This window comes from Cannabis sativa, chromosome 1, assembly GCF_029168945.1.
Source record: "Cannabis sativa cultivar Pink pepper isolate KNU-18-1 chromosome 1, ASM2916894v1, whole genome shotgun sequence".
In the NCBI taxonomy this organism is placed as follows: Eukaryota; Viridiplantae; Streptophyta; class Magnoliopsida; order Rosales; family Cannabaceae; genus Cannabis; species Cannabis sativa.
Window position 1 is genome coordinate 42,940,425 of NC_083601.1, and position 19,032 is coordinate 42,959,456.

At 30.6% G+C, this 19,032-nt stretch overlaps 4 protein-coding genes and 1 long non-coding RNA gene across 7 annotated transcripts; 2 read left to right on the top strand and 3 right to left on the bottom strand.

Annotated features, from left to right (window-relative positions):
- Window positions 1-417: 417 nt before the first annotated feature.
- LOC133033548 (uncharacterized) lies at window positions 418-5,073 on the top strand. 3 transcript variants are annotated; one of them, XR_009685667.1, is made up of 5 exons: window positions 418-1,023; window positions 2,484-3,374; window positions 3,486-3,926; window positions 4,036-4,676; window positions 4,776-5,073. XR_009685667.1 is itself a non-coding variant. In XM_061108391.1 (4 exons), exons 1-4 carry the CDS (start codon window positions 763-765, stop codon window positions 4,099-4,101), a joined length of 1,659 nt encoding a protein of 552 aa, XP_060964374.1. In that variant the 5' UTR covers window positions 418-762; the 3' UTR covers window positions 4,102-5,073. The 3 variants fall into 3 exon arrangements, 1 of the variants encoding a protein (XP_060964374.1); XR_009685668.1 differs by having other exon boundaries at window positions 4,036-4,413; window positions 4,509-5,073; XM_061108391.1 differs by having other exon boundaries at window positions 4,036-5,073.
- Window positions 5,074-5,100: 27 nt separating this feature from the next.
- LOC115713226 (uncharacterized) lies at window positions 5,101-7,795 on the top strand. Its single transcript, XM_061108392.1, has 4 exons — window positions 5,101-5,195; window positions 5,341-5,691; window positions 5,808-6,325; window positions 6,413-7,795. The coding sequence occupies exons 1-4, from the start codon at window positions 5,166-5,168 to the stop codon at window positions 6,627-6,629; spliced, it is 1,116 nt and encodes a 371-aa protein (XP_060964375.1). The 5' UTR covers window positions 5,101-5,165; the 3' UTR covers window positions 6,630-7,795.
- LOC115725264 (uncharacterized) lies at window positions 7,288-9,829 on the bottom strand. The gene is made up of 3 exons (XM_061110014.1): window positions 8,839-9,829; window positions 7,965-8,755; window positions 7,288-7,749 (listed from the first exon to the last, which is right to left on the bottom strand). Exons 1-3 carry the CDS (start codon window positions 9,827-9,829, stop codon window positions 7,288-7,290), a joined length of 2,244 nt encoding a protein of 747 aa, XP_060965997.1.
- Window positions 9,830-14,415: 4,586 nt separating this feature from the next.
- On the bottom strand, window positions 14,416-14,705 carry LOC133038134 (uncharacterized). The gene is made up of 2 exons (XR_009688037.1): window positions 14,549-14,705; window positions 14,416-14,495 (listed from the first exon to the last, which is right to left on the bottom strand). It is a non-coding gene; the product is annotated as an uncharacterized LOC133038134 (long non-coding RNA).
- Window positions 14,706-14,764: 59 nt separating this feature from the next.
- LOC115704546 (GDSL esterase/lipase 1-like) lies at window positions 14,765-16,672 on the bottom strand. The gene is made up of 4 exons (XM_030631747.2): window positions 16,331-16,672; window positions 16,105-16,229; window positions 15,788-16,009; window positions 14,765-15,692 (listed from the first exon to the last, which is right to left on the bottom strand). The coding sequence occupies exons 1-4, from the start codon at window positions 16,593-16,595 to the stop codon at window positions 15,201-15,203; spliced, it is 1,104 nt and encodes a 367-aa protein (XP_030487607.2). The 5' UTR covers window positions 16,596-16,672; the 3' UTR covers window positions 14,765-15,200.
- Between the last annotated feature and the right edge of the window lie 2,360 nt (window positions 16,673-19,032).

Below are 19,032 nucleotides of genomic sequence, written 5' to 3' on the forward strand. Positions count from 1 at the left end.
ACTAAAAAATTATAATAGATACCGAAACATATAGGGTATCGCTACACCCATTTTAGAAGAACCATTGTGAAAGCACTCGATAATAATGTGGGGTGGGATTTTTTTCAAAATTATTGTGTATTATGTTAAGTTTTCACGATTGTTTTAATGGTTCTGTTTTGTTATTTTATGGTTATTTTATAAAATGATAGTATTTTTGTAAAATAATTTGTGTGACAGTAAAATTGTAGATTTTTTCTCAAAATCCAACATTTTTGTAAAAAACCCCCATAATTTTTCTTTTGTAATTAATTCTCTGCAGGGCCGGACCATGGAGTTGAAAGAAGTTGACCTAAGGCCAAGCCCGACCCAAGAATAAAGCAAACAGGGCCTAGGCCCAAAATCCCTTAATTTGGGAAAAAAAAAAAAAAAATAGGGAAAATTACATTGGGACACGTTTTTTCCCATTTATTTCTAATAATACCGTTTCTCTTTAAATTATTAAGTTTACCGTCAGTTTTACCGTTTTTGATTTTTATACAATTTTTTTATTTTTTGGCTTCTTCAACACGCTTAGTGGATGAGAGGGGCTGACGTAAGTGTCAGTTGAAATGTGATAGGCGTCTTATCAGTGTGGGCGCGTGGGCACGTTTCAGTTTTTGAATTTTTTTAAAATTTTCACCCAAAAGGTGGGTTGTAAACCCAAACCGCCTATATACCTATCAATATAAGTGTTATTTTCATTTTTTCCCAACTTCATTTCTTTTCTCTAAACGTTTAGTAATGGTGAAAACACGTTCGTCTACATCTCCATCCGCGTCCTCCAAGGCTATGAATCCGAAGAACAAATCGAAAGAAACAATGTCCGAGGGTAGTGATAGTGGAGAGTCTGAGCTTTCTTCGAAGAGGAAGAGGAACAATGTCGGGTCTAAGAAGGGGAAACATGCAGATCGTCCGTTGAAAAAGATGAAGCAAGTGATTGAAGAAGAGGATGTTGAATATGATAGTGACGATTTGGAGATTGGAGTTCCAGATAGTATTAAGGTATATATATTTTATATTTTGTTGTAATTTTTTTGGTTTATTGTCTGATTTAATATTCTGGTTTTGATGGATTTTATGGTTTACGGATTTGTTTTTGGATTTTTGTTCTTTTTTTTCGGTTTTCAATTTAAGTTATTGCATGTGTGTTATTTTTTTCCTTTTGATGTTTTTTAGTTGTGTTTAGGGTTTTCTATGGTTTTTTTATTGTTTTTTTATTGTTCAATAAATTTTAGTATATACATTTCAAATATTAATTTATTTTTAGTGATTATTATGTTTTCGGTTATTTTAGGGTTTACAGTTTGTATATATAATTTTTATTTTATTGTAATTTTTTTAGTCTATTTTGTTGTTTTTAAATTTTGTTTTGATGGATTTATTGGTTACGGTTTTTATTAGAAATGTATGTACTCTTTTTTGGTAAACGTAACCGTTGAGTGGAAGTGTTTGTCGATGAAAGTTATGATTAATTTGATTTCTTGAAATTCGATCATATCTAACGAAACTAATTTTTTGAAAAAATATCATGAACTGTGATGGCCATGAGTTTTGTTTTGGCGAAAGGAATATCATGAACTGTGTTTGTATCTTTTCTTGTTTTTTGTTTTGGCGGAAGGAATATTTTCTTGGGTCTTAATAACTTAGTTGTTTATGAAACCGAAACGATTGTTAAACAAGAACTTCTAATATTATGACAGTTTCTATTGTAACAAAAAGGGTTTATCGGAAAGTTTAAACACCAAAGATTAATTGAAAGGCTTTTTGAGCAATTCTGTTGTTCAGTTGATAAAATATGTCAAATTATAGCTTGACCCAAAATGTTATATTTTTCTCCCCTTATCGTACATGTTGATAAACAATGAGAATAGTGAGTAGACAGTGAGTGAAATAGAGCCATAAGAAGAGTGTTGCTAGTATTTCTAATCATGTATACTGTTTAAGTGTTGTAATTAACTAATTATCAAGTTGTTAAGACATTACATATATTTATCTTTAAAAAAAGGACTCAGAAATTTTGTGTAGATTGTGCAACTAATTGCATTGTTAGGAACTTGTTTTGAATGTGATGACCATGATAATCAATATTGGGATCAAGACCCACGAGTTTTTGTTTTTTCTTCTCAGAGTTAAATATGTATTGGTGTATTCACTTTATAAGTTTGATTTTCCCATTTTGAAATGTTTTGGACTATTTTGTTTGTGTTTTGTAGTTGTGGTAGAATGTATATACGTTTTAGTTTGTAGTCAAAAAAGTGCTTTTTTAGTGTTATTTCTGTTATAGTTTAGTTTTACAGAATCTTTATGTTGCTTTTTATTTGGGATTTTTGGGTGTTTTATTTCTAGTAGAATGTATATACGTGTTAGTTTATAGTCAAAAAAATGCTTTTTTAGTGTTATTTTTGTTATAGTTTAGTTTACAGTATCTTTATGTTGATTTATGTGTTTATTTATTTTTGTAGGAGTGGGAGCAATATTTTAAACCTGAGAGTCGTGTTAAGGGTAAGATGATTTTCTTCCCTAATACATTGGAGAACAAAGTGATTGCAAATATCAATGCTAAGTTGAGCCCTGAACAAATTAGGCTTTTTCGTAAATCATGTTTTGGTCATTTGTTAGACATGAAACCAATTTTATATCAACCTCAGTTAATACATAATGCTCTGCTTAGGGAGGTACATCAAAAAAATGAGAAGGAGATGTGGTTTAAGTTTGGGTGTGAAAATTTTAGGTTTAGTTTGGCTGAGTTTGCGGTCATAACTGGTTTACTGTGTAATGGTGATAATGATATGAAAAAGTATGCAAAAAGGGAGAATGCATTTGTTGATAAGTATTTTTTCGAGCAGCAAGTCACTCATGGTGCGGTTGAACAAAGATTTATGTTTAGTGAGTTCAAGAGTGATGAGTATGCTGTTAAAATGGCAATTTTGTACCTTCTTACCAATGGGTTGATTTGTAGTCCTGCTGTAAAAAAAGTTTCTGATGAGTTGATGAATATTGTGGGGCTTGGTGAATATGATAGTTTCCCTTGGGGGAAAATTGTTTTTGATCTTACATTGCACAATTTGATGATTGCTTTGAGGGGCAGAAAAAGAACAGATTTGTCTGATGATTCATGTGGTAAGGGAAAAGCTAAGGTGAAACGCAAACAGACGAAAGAAAATAGTAAAACATACAAGTTACCTGGTTTCCCTTATGCATTTATGGTCTGGTTGTATGAAACTATTCCGTTATGTCTTAAGGCATCTATATGCCAATATGATGCTTCGCAAGAGTATAGGATTTGTAGGTGGTCAAGTACTGGAAATCCTAACTCTGGGGAGCTGGATAGGAAAATTTTCATGTCATCAAAGGTAAATAAGTATTTATTAAAATTATGTAGTTGTTTCTGTTTACTGGTGTGATATATTTTTTGTAAACTTATATGCTTACTTTTTCTCGTTTTTTTACTTTTTTTTTTGTAGCTGAAAGCTCAAGCTATTCTCCCCACTGATGTTGAAAGGAAGATGATGAAACTTGAAGGTTTTGATTTCCCCTTGTTGGAAACTTCTGAAGATGATTTTGATGATGAGCCATTACAAAGGAAGCATTATGAGAAAGGTGACCCATCTGGTATACAGAGAAGTTATGGTGTGGGGAAATCTGATCTAGTAGAGTTAAAGAACAATGTGAAGATGCTTGTTGGTAATCAAACAAAAATTGATGAGTCTTTGAGTTTGTTGAGTACTGAGATGAAGTGTAGTGTTAAGGAATGTGAGTTGAATATGAAGTCTTATATCGATGCAAAAATTGATGGAAGTTTGAAGTTTTATTTGGACATGAAGTTCAATGAGTTGAGAAATTGCTTTTTAAGTGGAAATGATGGTGGAAATGTTGTAGTGAGCGATGAGGATACTTTTAATATGGTATGTGTTTAAGATTATTTTTATTTGATAGTGTGTATTTTTTATTTATTGAGTATGTGATTAGTTATAATGCTGTGTTTTTATTGTGTGTATTGTATTTTATTTTCAGAATGATGATGACCTTGTTTTGACAAATGAAGAAGAGCCAGTTGTGGAGGTAATTTTAGTTAATTAAGAAACTATTATGTTTACTGTTTTTTAATTAGTTGTTAGATTAATTATTGGGTTTTATGTAAACTGTTTTTTTTTATGTAAACTGTTTTTGTGTAAACTGTTTTGTTTATTTTTGATAATATTTGTAATATAAAGTTAAACTTTTGTTTAGGTTGAAAAAGCTGGGGATGAAATGTTGGTAGATAATAAGGTAACTTTTTTAAATTTTAATATTGGTGTAAATTATTAGGATTATTTTTATTATTTTTGTAGTGTAATGTGAAATTATATACAGGTTGAGGAAGTTTTAGATGTTACGAATATAGAGAATAAGGTAACTTTTTTTTTTATTGTAGTTTTTATTGTAGTTTACTTGTTATATTTAGAAATCAGTAACATTTTTGGTTTATGATTTGTTTTTTATTGTAGAATGATGGTGGTAGTCAGCCTACTTTTGATATAATGTGTTTTATTACATCCCAACCTGGTGATGAGAAAGGGGATGATGACAAGAAAGAAGTGGTTGATGATGATCATGAGATGTTCAAGAACGGATCTAACAAGTTAAGGGAAGATGATAATGATGGCGATGACAAGGTTATATTTTATGTTTTATTTATATATTTTGGTATGTGAGTTATATATATTTGCATGTTGATAATTTATTATTTCATTTTTTTATTTTGTTTTTTGCAGGGTATTGGTGGTGATGGGGTTGGTGCCAAGGAAGTTAAAGGTGGAGGTAATGTTGGTGGATCTAGTGGTGGAGTGAGTGCTGGGGAGTCAGCTGTCAAAGAAGGCAAGGAGGTAGTTAGTGTAAATGAGAAGGTTGCTGATGATGAGATGATTTATGAAGAAACCAAAGAGTTTACTGGTGCAACTGAAAAGTTGGGTGATAGTCAAGGTACAGAGGATAGTATAACACTATCTGCTTTAGAGAAGATCAATGTTATTGAGGAAACAATTGCAAAGGTATTTTTATGTTCGTGTTTGGTAATTGTTATGGATTATTAGGTTGTTTTTTTTTTAACTGTTTTTTTTTTTTTTTTTTTTTTTTTGTAGGGTAAGGTGTTGCACAAAGAAGTAATGGCTTCTAATCAGAGGAATATTGCAAAGGTTCCATGTTTTAAATGTTTAATTATTATCTACCAACATTTATTTTTTAATTTTTTTTATGTACTTATTATTGAAACTTTTTAATTTATTTTTATTATTACTATTTTTATTTTTTAAAATTTGTGTTTGTTGTGTTTGTTGGTAGGATTTGAATGTAGAGTTTACGCCCAAGGTTGTTAAAAGGGCTGCGAAGCCTGCATCTGTAATGAAGAGTCCTTACACAACAAATTTTGGTTCGGCCAGCAGTGGTAAACCAACTGGTGAAGTGTATGGATTGTTTCCATTTTCAAATGGATTGATGGCCATGCCAGATGAGCTTCAAGTTAAATCATTTGAGCAATGGTTCAAGGCTGGTTTCAATGATAAAAACAAATTGAAGAAGTTCAAACAAGAGGATCGAGTATTGAAGGTGCCATTAGATTTTGTTGTTGTGAAGGTTAACGATAAAATGTGGTTTTACGATCTGAGAACCCCGGGGAGAAATTTATCATGTTCGGTTAGTATTTTTTTCTTATGATATATTGATGGGAGTTTTGTTTTTTATGTTTGTGTTTGAGTTTTCATTTATTTGTTTATAATTTATGTTTTTTTTTTATGTTATACGTTATGCAGCATATTGATGTGTGCTTTTATTACTTGAGGAAGCAAATTAAGTATGACAAAAGTGTGAGGGTTGCTGCCAGCACCACTGATTGTTTTTTTGCAGCCCATATATTTGATTTGTACAACAAGTTTTGTGCAAATGATGAGGATATTAATTCTGTTCCTCGGGACACTAAGGCAGCTGCGTATATTGCGGGATTTGGCTTGTTGTGTGGTAAACCATGGTTCGTTTTAGATTTCATGCTATTTCCGGTCAATGTAATGGCTTTGGCACATTGGATTTTGTGCGTCTTTGACATCAAGATGAGATGTCTTAAGGTGTGCAATTCTTTGAGGCGTGGAAAGTTTAAGGACAGTCGCAGTTTTGTGAATGCATTTGCTGTTATTTTGCCGATTTTATTGTCTCATGTGGATTTCTATGGTCGGAGGTCTGATATTGACAAGAGCACTCAGTATTTTCAGGGAGTGAAGGATACAGATCCATTGGAAATTGTTTTTATAGATAAATTGCCTCAACAAGATCAGTGGTAACTATATTGTATATTTTTTATTTTTTTTATTAACATTTTAGTTTACGATGGTTCTGACTGTTATTTTTATTCTTTATTTTGTAGTGACTGCGGTGTATTCGTTATAAAGTATGCTGAATACTTTATACATGAAATGATCAACAATGTCCCCAAAACTTTGAATATGGATTTCGTCCGAAAGAAGATGTGCGTTGAGCTTTTTGTGCATGCTATGAAGAAGGAGTTGAATGGATATGAATCTGGTTCAGAGTTTACTGGGAAGATGCCCAAAGCTACTAGGGGAGCTTTGAAGATTGGATGATTAGTGTTACAATTACTATCGTTTAGTTTAGACTGTTATTTTGTGGTTTCCTGATGTTATGTAATTAGCACTTGTAGTATTTTGCAAACTTTAACATGTAGTTTTTGGTTTTATGTAACTGTTGTGTGTTGTGGAACACTTAATTAGGTGGTATACGGACCTTGTATGTTGTGGAACATTATTTTGTGTAAATGAAACTTTTGTGTACTTAAGAAACTAATTAGTTTACTTTTTTTCAATTGATGATTAGTTTACTTTTTCAATTGATGATCAATCTAATTAAAATGGATTTTTTTTTTTTCAGGAAACAAATCACTATCATCAGATATTTTTCTTGTTTACATATCGATATGAGAGGGTAACAGGTACATTTTTTTTTATAATTGGTGTGAGGATACGAATAGGTAATAGATATATTAATTTTTTTTATTTTTTATTTTTTAAAAAATTGCATATTAATTTTCATTTGAAGATCATTATAAGAAAATATAAAACCTGAAATGGATGGATATGGGTAACATGTTTGTTTATTTTTTTGACATGTTCTTGTTTTTGTAAAATCAGAGGAACCATTATGTTCATAATAGTCCAAGACATAGTACTAATGTAGTACTTATTACTTTAAGTATCAAATGTTGTGAAAAAATGCTATTTTTTTTTAAGTACTGATGTTCTTTCTCTTTCGGGTTGGCTTTGGAACTGGTTCATTTTTGCACGATCTTTTGTTGTGTCCTTTTTGGTTGCATGATCCACATTTGACCTGTGTTTTTGTTTCCAGCACACCTTTGTACCTTTGTTTTTTTGGCCGCCCTGCTGGCCTCTTGTGTGTTGGGGGTAGAACAATCATATCTTTTATATGATCCGGTATATCCCAAGTTGTAGAATCTGCTAGTGGGAAGATATTATCTTCATATGTTGACAAAAAAGCCTTTTTTGTGTAGTAGTAAGAGCAGTAGCTGTAGCATGATAGATTCCTTTTGGTTAACACAGCCATTGCATGTGAGCAAGGCATTTCATCATATTCAAATTTCTGACAGCTGCATGTTTTTTTTTCCAGGTTTACTATGTATGAGTCGGTACAATCATGTACTTTGTATACAATCAGGTTTGATGTTTCCACCTGTGAAAGTAGTTATATTTTAGTTACATTATTGATTGCATATATAAAAAAATTTAAGCATGTTTATTGGTATACAAACGAGTTTGATTTTTGTTATGCAGCAATAGACTAATAAGTTTATTTAATAACTGTATGAGTGTAATAAAGTGCAAAAATAAACCAATATGTATATTTTATATAATTATGGAATAATTTTTATAAGGCAGATATGTTACCTTGTACTTTAAGCTCATATCTCGCTCTTTTCGTAGACTTTTCTCTGGTTTTTGTGCCAAGTATGTGAATGTAGACAATGCTCTATTTTTGTTGTCCCAATACCATTTTTGGACCAAAGAGTGAAGACATTCTAGTAAAGTTGCTATTGGTAACTCTCTTACTTCTTTGAGTGCTGCATTCACAGATTCTGCGATGTTCGATGTCATTGTTTTGTATCGCCTGTTTTGGCTGTATAACCTTGTCCACTTACTGTTTCCAACTTCGTTTACCAGATAGTCTCTTATGCCGCTATGAATATTGTCTAGATCTCTCATATTTTTTTCATATTCAGCAGCATTGTAAGCTTTGGAAGCACCATTGAATGCATTTCTGAGTTCATCTCCCCCTTTTTTGAACTTGGTCTTGATATTCTTTAGCAAGTGGTAGCAACAAACTCCATGCATGAGGTTTGGGAAGTTTGTATTTGCTGCTTTCGCAATACTTTCATGTCTATCTGAAATAATGCACTGCCCTTCTCTCTCATTGTATGATTCTTTTAGTTTGCTGAAGAACCAGTTCCATGAAGTGTCATTCTCAGAGTCTACTATTGCAAATGCTAGTGGAAATATGTGTCTATTTGCATTTTGTGCACTAGCTATTAACAATGTTCCACCATGTTGATTTTTTAAGAAAGTACCATCCGTGACTATTATTGGATTACAGTGTTGCCAACCTTTGATGGAAGCACCTATTGCGAAGTATAGGTATTTGAAGTGGCCATTCTCGTCTGTGACAAGGTCTGTGATTGTTCCTGTAATTCAAGAAACTATTTAGTATACTATATTTTTTATAGTTTTGTTTGGAAAAATTGGTTTTAGGGTTATGAAGTAGTACCTGGGTTGCATTTTTCCATCATGTACAAGATTCTTGGTATTTCAGAGTACGATTCGTGTGGACAGCGTCTTGCATCTACAATAGCCTTTTCTCTAGCCCTCCATGCTTTTTGGTAAGATATGGAGACACTATAGTCATCTGCCATGTCATCCACTATTTCATTTGGTGTGTAGTCTCTCTTTGGGTTTACAAATTTGGTTCTTATTACACTACCAATCAGGTTGCTTGTTGCATTAGGGTGGTCTACAGATGTGACATCTAATGAGCATGTATGAGAATGCTGAATCTTTCTGATTTTGAACATGTTTGTTTTTCCATGTTTTGATGCCAAGAAACTCCATTTACAATTTTCATCGATGCAAACTAGCTTGTAGTCAAGTTTGGAGGATCTTTTTACCTTGAAGGGCTGATTTCTTCTTATTGAGTATAGGCTGACAGCATTTTGTAGTGTTTCCTTGTTTGAAAAAACTTGTCCAACAAATATGTTATCAACATGAGGATCTGAGATCACTTGACTTGTTGCTTGCTGGCTTGTTTCAATTGCATTTTCAACTTGATTGATTACAAAGTCTGCCATGTTTTGTGCATACTCTGTCCTTGTAGGTATAGGCTGTGTGATTTGCATTGTATGTTCAGAGTAGTCATGATTGATGGAGCTGCTACCAATGTTTTCTGGTGGAATGGCTGCTGAAAGGTTTACCATCATAGGGTATTTGGTCTCATCATCATCTTTTTTTCTGATTTGTTCATAAAATCTGCAGCCATTGTCATCTGTAATCTTCATGGGTGGTATTCCTGATTTAATTTGGAATTGAACATCAATGTTTTGTTTACTTCTGTCCAAACCCAAAGTAGAACATATTGTTTGTGCAAGTAGGTTGTAAGAACATTTTGATGGTATCAATATCCCTGTCACTTCAAAATCTGTGTAATTTGTTTTGTCCACCCATTGTCCATTATAAAATATCATAACTGTTCTTGGATCTTCCATATCAAACTGTCATTAATCAATGCAAATGTAACTTTTATTATAAACAGTTTTGATTATTCTAAGTATTTTTTTTTATTGACAAATGTACGTATAAAAAACGATTTTCTCACATAAGTATTTGAAAGTATTGTTTGTATAATAATCAGTTATGTATTTTTAACTTTTATAATTACCTATTTTTGATAGCTTTTGGTGGTGCTTCTAGGAAAGGCAGAGGAAGACGATGAAGATGTACATGTCGTCGAGTACTCTGCAGAAGGTAATTTTTTCTTAAGCTTTGATTCTTGATCGCATTTGCTCTGTTGACTATTTGGTTGATCTGTCGATGATTCTGATTCAGCTAGCTGTGACTTTTTTGTTTCTGAAGCTTTTTTTTTGTTCGTTAATGGAGATTTTTTTTTTTGTAGAGAAGTTTTGCAGTTGTGATATTGATTTGTATAATCGCAGGGAAGCGATTTTGCAAATCGTTATTGCAGTTTGCAGAATCGAAAACTGTTTTTAGGATGTTCGATCGGTTGTCGAACGATTTTTTTTTTTTTTGTTCGTGAATGTTTTTTTTTTTTCAAGTTTTGATTTGAATTCTCAGATTTTGGATTATAGATTTATAGGTTTCCTTTTTGATTATAGATCACGCGCTTTTTAGGAATTAAAATCCCTTGATTTTCGGATGATTGCAGCGCCTTTGATGACGTTGGCAGTCTGGGTTTTTTTTGGGTTTACGGTAGATGGTGATGAGGTGGCACGTTATTAGGAGTGCATTAGTTTAATTAACGTGATTTACGTTAATAGATTGTATATTACGTATAGATATGAAAATTTCCCAAAAAAATATGTGATATAAATACACGTACAACAAACAAAAATAATAGTGTACATATAAATTAGTAAATTACTAGTCAATTTTATTTATTTTTTATAAGTTTTTTTTTTGGCTGAATTTTATTCTTTTAGTGTTCTTTTCATGTTAATTTTATAAAGTTCGATAAAATTTAATTATGAAAACATAAAAATAAAAAAGATTTGTAAAATTGTAAAAAAAATATCTTAACCTTATAAAAGTTAAAATTAGGTCAAAAATAATATTTAATTATTCTTTGATTAAGTTGAGCTATTCATTTAATGTTACAATAATGTTTTACAAGTACTATCAAACTTTTGAATAAATGTCATACAATATTATTAATGAATTAGTAGGGGTGCTCATAAAATAGGAATAAGTTGAAAAATACCATTTCTTGTATCCATTAATTAAAAATACCTTCATATTATATTTTATTAAAATATACCCACTTTTTTAAGTGGATTGTCTAATATACCCTCACTCACTAATTAAGTGTAGCATATAATTTATATTAACTTAAAGGGTCTAATAGGAACATCATTTATAAAAGTATGTATATCTTAAAGAATATAAAAATAGAGGTAAAAATTAAAACAAATAAAGTAAAGTGGGTATACCATGTAATTTATATCATAAAATAGTTGATTTAATCCAATCTGCACGATCCAATCCAATATAATCTGCAAAGTACAGATATCTGCACTTGTACAGATTGGATTAGATTAGAAAATTCACAATCCGCACTTATGCGGATTGGATGTTAATTGACATGTAAAAGTAACTGATCTAATTCAATCCACATATTTTTTTTAAAAAAAAATTAAAAAATTATATATAAAAATAATATTTTAATGTAAAGAAAATAGTAATTTAAAACTCTAATACTTATAATACAATTATATTTCAAAACTTAATAGATCAAATATATTTATTTTAATTAAACAATTCTTTATAAATATAATTTTTTTTCTATGAATTTGTTATTTGGTATTTTATTTATTTTAATTTATTGATGAAGATATAAAATAACAATAATTAATTTTATTTTATTACTAGTTATGTGAAAAAAAATATTTTTTTTTATAAATATTAAATAAATTAATATTAAAAAGTAATTAATCTAAAATAACAGATCCAATCTCTATTTTTGATTATTGAATTAGATTGAATTTGAGCTATTATCTAAGATCCATAAAATAAAATCTGCAGTGGGAATTTAATAAACTATGTGCAAAATAATTAAAGTGTTTTGCGATAATGTGTGGTTTTCTGCATTTTATAAAGGGAAATTTGATTTTCTATGCTTAGAAAATCAAAAAATTTGATTTTTAAACCAAAAATTTAAAACCTAAAAAAACTATTCTTTTTTTTTCAAAACCCCAAAAATACCCCCCTCATTATTCTCAACCATCTCTCTCTCTTCCTCCTTTCTCTCTCAAAGCAATCCCACCCGAAACCCAACTAAGAAAGCACCAAATCCAACCGATCCACCTCCGGCGTTCCACCCAAAACGCCGATCGACCACCACCCACGCACTACTACAAAATTGACTTTTTCCAACAGTTTATAACTGTCTTTTATACTATTTCCCAACGGTTCCTAAAACCGTTGGCTATGTGGGTGTCATAAAAATACGGAACTTTAAAAGACAGCTTATAACTGTTGCAAAAAGTCACTTTAAATGACAGTTTACAACTGTTGAGAAAAATTACTTTATATGACAGTTTATAATTGTTGGTAAAAATATTATATAAATTAAATTAAATTAGTTTTTGATATATATTTTTTAAATATTAAATATGTATTATAATATTTATTTTCATCAAAAATTAAAATAATATAAATTAAAATAAATAAAATTAATATATTTTTATAATTCACAATATATACAATATTAGTCAAAAAAAAATACAATTCAAAATAAATAATAATCATCATTATTACAACTTAATTTCTAAATTAATATCATAATCTCTAAACAAAAAATTGTAATAATATCAATATTACAGATCTTGTTCTTCAAAAAAAAATATTACAATGACTCTTCTTCAAATCTTACAGCTTTTTCCAGTTGAAACCCATCATGATGAACCTTCATCAAACCTCATCCGAATAAACAAAGGTTTCACATCCGAATCTTCTTCTCCTGTTAGCTATGGTTTCCATAAACATCATCTATCTTCCAACATTCAACAACTGAATAATTTCAACCATTCATCAAAACCTCAAATGGAGTTAAAAATATATACACTTATCTGAACAACAACTCAACTAGACCCGTCCATATTTGGAGACGACGACTCAACAGGACCCGTCGAGATCCATGGACTTTGTTGCCGGAGATGACTCGTCCGAGGACATGAGAGGGAGCAACCCCGGCGATAACCCCGATCCAACCTTCATTGTGCAAGCCCGTCGCCGTCTCTTCCACCACCCCCTGCACAAAGCCTATCGCTGTCCTGCGCAAAGCCCGTCGCCGTCCCCTGCGCAAAGCCCGTCGTTGTCCCCTGTGCAAAGCCCGTCGCCGTCCCCTGCATAAAGAGCCGTCGTCTCCTTCGTTGCCCCCTGCGAGAGAAAAAGAGATGTTTGAGTCTATGATATGCGGCTGTGTTTTAGACTTTTGTCTTTAGGGTTACACAATTTATTATATATACCCTATTTGATTTTACCCAAATTAATTATTTTATGATTAAAAAAAATTATTTTATAAATTATTTATTTATATAAAATAAAGTAAAATGATACACTTTAATTTTATCCCAATTAATTATTTATTATTTATTTATTTAAAATAAAATAAAATCTAATAGTAAAAGATAAATTTTATTTACACTCCAAAAATTTCTAAAAACAACCTATTTTAATATTTTTTTAATGTAAAATTTATATCTTTAATTGTACCAAGTATTTTTTACATTTTTTTCTTCTAATTTATATTCTTAAAAAATATACCCAAAAAATAAAAATAAATTATATATCAAACATGTGTGATTTTTATCATCGTGTCAAAAAAAAAAATTATGTATCAAACATTATAACAAAAAATTTAAAATAAAATAGAAAAAATAAATAAAAAATATACATATACATATAGATGATTTAGAAAAAAAAAATATGAAAAAAAAATAAAATAAAGTATTGAAATTAACATAAAATAATGTGAGGAAAAAATTTTAAAAAAATATTAAGAGTAATTTTTAAAAATTATTTAATTTAATTTTTTTTAATAATGGGGTATAATTATCATTTTATGGGTGTAAATATAACTCCCCTAGTAAAATAATATGTTAAAAAGAATTTTTCCCATCAGTTTATAATTGTTGGTAATACTAAGTATTCCCCACGGTTTATAACTGTTGGGAATACTAAGTATTCCCCACGGTTTATAACTGTTGGTAATACTTAGTATTACCTACAGTTATAAACCGTGGGGAATACTTAGTATTCCCAACAGTTATAAACTGTTGGCATTTATTGTTTTCTTTTAAAAAATTCTATTTAGTATTGCCCACGGTTCTCCACTGTTGGTATTAATTTTTTCCAACGGTTTTTTGTGCTTCATTTCTAAACCGTTGGGAAAAACTTCCACTCATCTTTTCCAACGGTTTTTATAATTGACCCTCTTATTAACCGTTGGGAAAAGCCAAATTTGTAGTAGTGACGGTGAACCACCGCACCCACGGTAGACCGCACCCACCCACCCTAGATCGCACCCACCCACTCTTGACCGCCCCCACCCACTTCCTGCGATTTTCTCTGAAACTTTTTTTTTTTTTTTTCCTGCGATTTGAGAGAGGGAAGAAGACAAAGGTCCGATGGTCGGACCTTGGGGGTCCGATGGTCGGACCCATCGGACCCCCAAGGTCCGACCATCGGACCTTTGAATTTTTTTTTTTTTTTTTTTTTTTTGCGAGTCTGGAGAGAGAGGAAGAAAGGGTCCGATGGTCGGACCTTCGGGTCCGATGGGTCCGATGGTCGGACCCATCGGACCAGAAGGTCCGACCGGCTTTAAGTTTTTTTTTTTTTTTTTTTTTTTTTTCTCGCGATTTGAGAGAGAGGAAGAGAGAGGTCGATGGTCGGACCATGGGGTCCGATGGGGTCCGATTGGTCGGACCCCATCGGACCCCATGGTCCGACCATCGGACCTGGGGTGTGGGATTATTGTGACCGGCTAGATAGAGAGAGAAAGAGAGATAGTTTTAGTTTGGGGGTATTTTTGGGGTTTTGAAAAAAAAGGTATAGTTTTTTTAGGGTTTTAATTATTGGTTTAAAAATCAAATTTTTTGATTTTCTAAGCATAGAAAATCAAATTTCCCTTTATAAATGTTCAGACAAATTATCGTAAACTGGTTTCTATTTTTAAATTTATTAATTTACGCATAATATTATAATTTAAAAATGAAAAATAGTATTAGAATGTGAACCCAAGCAAGCAACCAATTAAGGTGAACATCAACTAGCGAAAAAAAAGGAAATAAAAAATACAAGTACAAAACGACACACAAATGAAATTAAGGAAGGTCTCCACTCCTACTCAAATAATTGTTTGAGACTATAAGACCCTGACCCATTATTAAGCTTTCCATTCCACGCTTCTGTGGCAAATTGTTCGTTGAATCTCTCTGTTGAATGACCAAAGTCAAAGAAGACATGGTCGTTCACATTTTCACACAGTTCATACTCTTTCTCTCCTCTCCTACCTCCACAACTAGGACGTCCTCTGTACGGACCACTTCCACAACATGCCACTTTCTCTTCTTTAAAACCGTATTTTGAAGGGTGATTTAATCTTTCTTCCGTGAATGTGTACTGGTCAACAAATGAGTATTTGAATCCTTTGAGCTTTGTTTGCAGCTTTTTTAGCACTATGGAAAGTTGTGTGTTGTGTGATTTTATAAAGGGTATGAATTTATCGAAGCAGGCCCCATCATCTTCCCCTTGAAGCACTCTACCGTATGGAGCGCACCCAAAATGATCCAAGTTCAAAAATCCCATTTTCCTTCCTCCAATGTTGTAAATTTCCTGACTCACATAACATAACAGTATTTAGACGAAAAATATATCATCCCATTTTGAAAAAACAGAGCAAAAATGGTCTCCAAGATGATTATATATACCTTAATCACTTCAGTTAAGTTGCCTATGACCATCCCCACAAACTGTTGGGTGTTAGGAACGGTGACGTTTCTAAGAAAAGGGAATGAGTAATCGTTGCTCCCAACACTGAAGATATAAACAGCTCTTGAAAGCAAGGCTTTTGCATCTGCATCCCCTATTTGCTTCCTCAGCTCATTGCTAACATTCTTGAAATATTCAAGTTGAGTATTAAGATCTATCACCTGACATTAAAAACCATTATCATATTGTTGTTAATAATTATTTCATATGCTATATTTGTCTAAAAAAAAAAAAGAAAAGAAAAAAGTATTTATACAAGTATTCCTCTTCCAGTCTCAAACAAAGCACCAGATCCTGCTGAGGCAAAGTTGGCCCCATTTCTATAATCATGGTTTCCAGGGTACAAATATGGTTGAATGAAAGGTAACTTAGCATATTCAGCTGCGTATAATAAATTTAGCTACTATTAGTAAATTAATCTATATGAAGATTTTACAACATAAAACACTACTAATATCTAACATTTGACTTTATTATCTTACCAATAAAATCTGAGATGAGTCTACCATTACAAAATCTACCACTTGGATACTTGAAGAAAGTTTCACCGTAAGGATAATAATTGGCCTGGCCTATAGTTTTGATGTAGTTATTATTTCCAGCATCAAAAAGCGAATCACCAAAAATAAATAAGCTTGCTCTCGCATCAGGCTGAGGATAATGGCGGTAAGCTTTAGTTTGAATTACAAGGCTGCTTATACTTGAAAGTATAAAGAGTGAAGTAATAACAAAGCTAGAGTTTGCCATGATATATTGATATGACCTCTTCAACTAATTAATATCTTAGCTAGCTACGTTTTTGTGAACATTTATATAGAGATTAGAGTTACTACTCCATGCCCAAATGATACCAAATTATCGAACATTAATTTATTAATAATATATATAATTATATAGAGGGAGAATATTATTTTAATTAGACTTATTTGCAAAACTTACCGATCTGCCTCGATTTATTTTTGTTAAATAATAATTTAAAGGGATAATTACATAAGTATCATTTTTTATAAAAAAAATTACATTCTTATTACGTTTAAAGAAATTTTTTTTTTTTTTATACATTTTTACGGTTTTTCATAGAAACAATACAAAAATAACAAGAAAATTACATAAAAATAACATAAAAATAACGTCTAAATAACATCAAAACAACAACAACAAAAAATAACATACAAATTAACAAGAGTACAACATAAAAAGACCATATTTTCTGTAAATAAAATCAAAAAAATTGTAAAAATAATGTTTAAAATTCTATGAAACCGTATTTTTATAATTTTTTGTTATTTTTGTGTATTTGTGAAATAATCCCTAATTTAAATCCTATTCTTTACAAAAAAAAAAAAAAAAAGAGAGAGAGAGAGAAACTTACAAAAATACTGAAATTTGGATTAACTTTTACAAAAATACTGTCACACGGAAATCTTTTCAAAAATACTATATTTTTATAAAACACTAGTAGAACACAAAACAAAACAACTCAAAACAACAGTAGAACAACTAAAAAACATCAGTAGAATAACAGTGAAAACTTAACACAATATACTACAGCATGAAACTTATAAACAAAACACAATAAAAATGTAAAAAATACTGTCTGGCAGTATTTTTGTAAAAAAATAACAAAAGTTAGTATACCATGTAAATTTTTCAAAAAAAAATTCAAGTTAACAGGGCCAGCCCAAGTGATTTGAGGGCTTCGAGCAGAAAATTAAAGGGGTAAGTTGAAAAGTACAACTTTTATTAATTAATTGATCAAATTTACCTCTAATTTTATATTTAATTGGAACATACCTCTTTTTATATGTATTGTACCCAAAATACCCTGACATAAGAGAGTCACATGAAGAGTATCTTGAAGTGACAGGGGCAAAATTGGTACAATGTTTAAAAAAAGAGGTAAAAATGATAGACTTTAAAAAAGAGGATAAAAATAAAAGAGGACAATATAAAAAAGGTATAGAGTGTAATTTCCTCAAAATTAAAATTGAACATTTTATTTTATTTTATTGAAAGGAATTCGACCTCCTCTTTGTAAGGAGTAGCGTGAAACTACTAAATTATGTCTATCATCAAAAAATTTAGTATTTTATTAACAAATAAATATTTGACTTATAAAATAAAAATAAAATAGGCAATGAACTATAGGCATATTGAGACCACAAATCCTTTTATAAGCTTTTCTTGTTAAGTTATGAACATTTTTTTTATATATATTATAAAAAAAACATTTATTATATATATAAATGAATGATAAAAAAAAAGCAGCATTTTAATATAAGAGGTCTTGTCGAATGGTTTATGCTGCTCAATACTTTAGTGGGCCCTAATTAAGAATAGAATAGAAATTGAACCACAAGTATTAGAGGTAGAGAATACAATTATTTAGAGTTAATTAGAACTAGAAGACCAATTTTTACAGTTACAGTTATAAATAATTTGACCGAAATCAGGCCCACAAGCTATCATTGATTCATTATGTTTATTTTTATTAAGTACACATGGTTTAAATTGTTATTTACAAAAATAAACAATAATTTTTTTTAAATACAAAATTCCAAATAATATTTACACACATTTTCATAATAAACGATCATAATTAGGAAAACAAACAATTAAAAATGTTTCATAAAACTGGTAAAGGATGTAATTTTTATTTTTTTAACAACTCTTGTAATCTGAATGTGAACTTCGAACTTTGAATGAGGAATTTAATAAAATAAATAAAAGCAGGTACTAGACCGAGTCCCTAGCTAATAATCTACGCTCACTAGTCACGCCTCACCGATTGCGCATCAATTAATATTATCATATTAGAATGATCACATAATTACAGGTGCTTTCATGTTCTACTAAGTAATGCACAAATTTAGTAAAAATTATATATATAATAACTAATAATACAGAAATAATGTCAACATTCACTAAAAACCCATCTCCCATCATATATTATATTATTTTACATTTGTACAATATATTTATTTTGTTTTAAAAAAGAAAAGATTAATATACCAGCAAGTTCGTTTGACATGGTTGGTTTGACTAAATCCAAGTCAAAATATACATTTTAGTTAACATGAATGAGTTCAGTTCAATAAGAAGTCGATTGAGTTTCACGTACTAGAATATATATTTTGACTTTTTCAAGTCAACATAACGTAGAATATAAAATAAAAAGAAACAC